Source organism: Diospyros lotus, chromosome 4 (assembly GCF_014633365.1).
Source record: "Diospyros lotus cultivar Yz01 chromosome 4, ASM1463336v1, whole genome shotgun sequence".
NCBI lineage: Eukaryota > Viridiplantae > Streptophyta > Magnoliopsida > Ericales > Ebenaceae > Diospyros > Diospyros lotus.
This window is the reverse complement of record NC_068341.1, coordinates 39,666,495-39,670,973: the sequence shown is the minus strand read 5'-3', so window position 1 is coordinate 39,670,973 and position 4,479 is coordinate 39,666,495. Positions and strand designations below refer to the sequence as shown.

At 31.7% G+C, this 4,479-nt stretch overlaps 1 protein-coding gene across 1 annotated transcript; it reads left to right on the top strand.

Annotated features, from left to right (window-relative positions):
• Window positions 1-286: 286 nt before the first annotated feature.
• Window positions 287-3,663, top strand: LOC127800308 (probable WRKY transcription factor 45). The gene is made up of 2 exons (XM_052334851.1): window positions 287-767; window positions 2,961-3,663. Exons 1-2 carry the CDS (start codon window positions 370-372, stop codon window positions 3,139-3,141), a joined length of 579 nt encoding a protein of 192 aa, XP_052190811.1. The 5' UTR covers window positions 287-369; the 3' UTR covers window positions 3,142-3,663.
• The last annotated feature ends 816 nt before the right edge of the window (window positions 3,664-4,479 follow it).

Sequence of the window (4,479 nt, the reverse complement as noted above, 5' to 3'; positions counted from 1 at the left end):
ATTTATCAAAAAATATATGTAACTTCTATATACATGGAATCTAATTTATCTATTGTAGAATTTTACATCTTTATCACTCCCGGTGGCTTTGCATAGGCACCCCACTAAATGTATTGAAAGATTTTTTTTTGGGTGGAAATTAATGTATTAATAGTTGTGAGAGTGATGTTGTGATAGGCATGTAGTTCATTAACGTTTAATGTTGAAGAAGAAAGGAAAAAAGTCACGATTTCTTAATGGGTGGTTTGGCAAGCCGCCAATATAAGTTCTTTCTCATCAACTAACCCTCAACCTTCGTAGACAATTCCATTCTAGCTATACGTCTTTCTTTCGTCTTCTTCTTCTTCTGGTTCCTCTGTTTGCTTTTCAATGGAGAACAGTAATTATCACATGCTTCCTTGTGCATCGGCAGCCATGCCATCTTCTTCTTCTTTACCCCCAAATCTGATGAAAATTGCTTGCTTTCCTCGTGGCTTATATAATGAAAACCCTAGAGGGTCCTCATCATCATCAGAGATCATCATTAATACTAATAAAGAGAAGCATCGCCCTGCAGCAGCATCGGAAGCTGAAGGTGTCTCAAACAATGGAGGTTTTATTCAACTGCCTGCAAACGAAGCAAAATCGGGGAAGAATAAGAAAGCTGAGGCCAAAATTAGGAAGCCCAGATTCGCGTTTCAAACAAGGACCCAGGTTGATATACTGGAAGATGGGTATCGATGGAGAAAATATGGGCAAAAAGCAGTGAAGAACAATAAGTTTCCAAGGTCAGTTGTTCAACTCTACCTATATATATGTATATGTACATAGCTTCTCGGATCAACCCACCTTTGATTTGATCAAGATGTTGCTGATATATTAGTTTGTCTGCAAGTTTGAGAACAACAAATCTCCAAGGTTGGTTGAATTCTATATATGTTTATAATTTTCTTAGATCTCTATATGTAGTATGTGTAGTTTGGCAAATTAAGATGATCTTTTAAGTGATGATGAATCTTATCATTAATTAATTCCAGACTTCATTGAAAATAAAAAATACCCCCATTTGATACTGATTAATTAATTCCTTGTTGAGGACTAGTGAAAACCTAGTGAAGCTATAATCACTTCAAAGGATCATGAATTTTTTTTACTCATTCCCTTGATATATAAGAAATAAGAGAATAACAAACCTATAAACATAATCTAACACAGGGAAAGACTAATTGCACCAAATCATCCTTTAAGAGAGGGAAGTGCGAGGTGAGAAATTTAGGCCGTATAAGACTTAATTAAGAAAACACGTCTATTTTCTCTCACTTAACACCTAGAAATGTACAATTTTTTTTAGAGATAAACGTATTTTTACATCTTAATCTGAAATGATTGGTTGGATAGGATAATCGTCAAAATATAAGATGCTCATTAAATGATAAGAAACAAATCTTCACTTCAACATATCCAATTTTTTCTTTTTTATTTTTTTTTTTGTTTCTCTTTGAATCAAACTTTTCTTTGCAACTGAGGCATCCTAGTAGACCACTTAAGTTAGAACCTCGTTCCTATGCATGATCCGATCAATTCGATTAGGTGGTCACCATACTCTATTCGAGATTTATCAGTACTTATAAAATCTCTTCGAATTAAACAGAAGACTACTGAAACAAATGATAGAAATGCAAATCAAATGAAAAAAACTTAGGTTGTATAAGGCTCAACATAACACAAAAAGACAAAGCGAAACTACCTAGCTCGGCCAAAAAACACAAACCAAAGCAGAACAACATTAATAATCAAAAGGTGGCACAAGCTAATTAAGGAACAGCAACAATAGAAACTAAGCACTAGGCCAAGGCACAAAGGAGACAAATAAGCTAAAAGATCGACCAAGGCCCAGGCTAGCACAACCAAGAAAAAACACGAGGGGTTGAAAGTATATGTTGCAAGGATGGTTGAATGGGGCAATAAGAAATCCCGAGGAGAGCCTCATAATTAAGCTGAAACAAGGACCATTAATACAAGTCCAACCACAGAGAGCAATGGATATAGATATATATATATATATGTTGACGGGTTTCCATGGGAGTGGATGGCGGAGTGAAGGTGATCATATGTATCACTTGAGGCGCATATATGGCATGGGCTTGAATTGGATTAATTCTTGAAAGTAAGTAATTAATTAATGATGCATAATCGCAGTATACATTCAGTTACCTACATATATATATATATATATATAGATCACAAATTACAAACAAGCGGCCAGCTACCAGCTAGTTCTTGCTTAATTTCATATTAATTAGGCATAGCTACCGTTCTGGGGGAAGGCAGGCGAAACTCCACTGTATTCTTACAGGTGCATGAATGGATCTAATTAAAGAGGATGTTACTTAATCTCATTATTAAGATAATATATTTGATTATATATTTAGAGGATGACACTACATTTAAATAATTTTTAAATCAAAACATAATTATTGTATAAGTGAATACCTGTTTTTATCTGTTATATTATATGAGTGATATAATATAACAGATATGAGTGATATAATATAACTGATAATAAATTATTATGGATAATATATATATAATTAAAGAGGTATATATATATATATACACACACACGCATGCGTTGTGCTATGAATGCATGCAACAATTAAAAGCAATTAATTACGGCCGTTATTGTGCATATATATATAGTTTTGCATGCCAGCATATAATTAACATTTATGAGAATTATATATAATGGTAATTTGGATTCTGGTTTTAACATATTTTTGAAGCAATCGTTTTGTCTTCTCCTGAGCTCTTGCAGTTTTAGAATGATCTGTAGAAATATTTTTCATCATATCTTGGCTGGTCGAATTAATAAGTAAGAAATATTCATCTTAATATTACTTGGGGGTTGAAGAAAAGCTTGAACTAATTAACTTAATTAGTGGGCAGCATGTTAAATTAATTAATTAATTGTTGTGTTGCAGAAGCTACTACCGCTGCAGTCATCAGGGGTGCAGTGTGAAGAAGCAAATCCAGCGCCAGTCCCCAGACGAAGGTGTGGTGGTGACAACTTACGAAGGAGTTCACACACATCCAACAGAGAAGCCTGCCGATAATTTCGAACAGATCTTGAGCGGCATGCACATTTACCCTTTTCAAAACTAAAAAGGTTTTTCGTGTTATATACCAAACCTCCTTGTATTATATATATTATTATGGGGATTGTGTTATTATTTTTATCTACTAATAACTATTCATATTCATATTGAGACCTAAAAGGAATATTATGATACCCGCCCAATTGGACGTGTGAGCAGTTAAAACTGCTACCATGAGCTTGGAAACCCCATTTCAAACCTTAGACCATCTCCAATCCTTTGCCTCAAATTTTGGGTAAAACTTACCCCAAATTTGGGGTAAGCATAAAATTCTCTCCAATCCTTCACCCCAAATTTGGGGTAAAGGAATACTATTTTTTTTGTTATTATAAACATTTATTTTATTTTCAAAATTATTTACTTATTATATTTCGATGATATTAGATAATTCAAAAATGATCTATTGAATTATTAAATTATTATCTTTGTTTATGTAATATTTAAATCTTTAAAATTTTAGTTTTCAAGATTTATGATGTTATAATATTCATTCAGCTCATTTTTAATAATCGTAACTTTTATTTAATAATTTTTAATTTAGTGTATTTAATAATTATTATTCATTAATTAATTATAATTTATCAATATTATTTAAATATTATTAATACTAATAATAAATAAATAAAAAGATGTAAAAATATATTAAAAAAGGATACAAAAGAAATTAAAATTTGTTATATTTAAAATGGAAGGAAAAAATGAAAATAAACACATTATCTCCAATTTGGAGTAAGTGAATACTATTACCCAATTTGAGGTGGGATTTGGGGGTGGGTTGGAGATGGCCACTACACCCCTAGTGTAGCTAGCTTGTGATATATGTTCTTTTTAGATTTTTTTATTCAATCTTCATCTCAAACTTTAGAAAAAACTTCACTGGATGCTCTTAGATTTAGGGTTATTTGAAAAAGTACTCTGACATTTGATAAAATATTGAGAGTATCATTGAAATTTAATGTTAGATTGCAATTTTTCTTTGTCATTAATTAACTCTTGTTAAATATTAAAAAATAACTAAAATGCTATTATGTTTAAACACATACACATTTTCTCTTTTTCTTCTTAAACTCTTTTTCTTCAACCCAAATCTAGATTTATCATCCACTTTCTCTTCTTTCTTCTTTTGTTCATTTTTTCTCTCATTCTCTTCTTAAATCTAGATTCTCTCTCTCACACACACACACTCCATAAACCCAAATTTGGGTTTTGCTTTTTCGACCTAGATATCTATTATCGACTTTTTCTTTTTCTTCTTTTGTTCATCATTATTATTATCTTCTTTTTCTTTTACTCTTTCTTAAACTTAGATTTGGGCTTATCACTGCATGTCGATGATAAACCATGA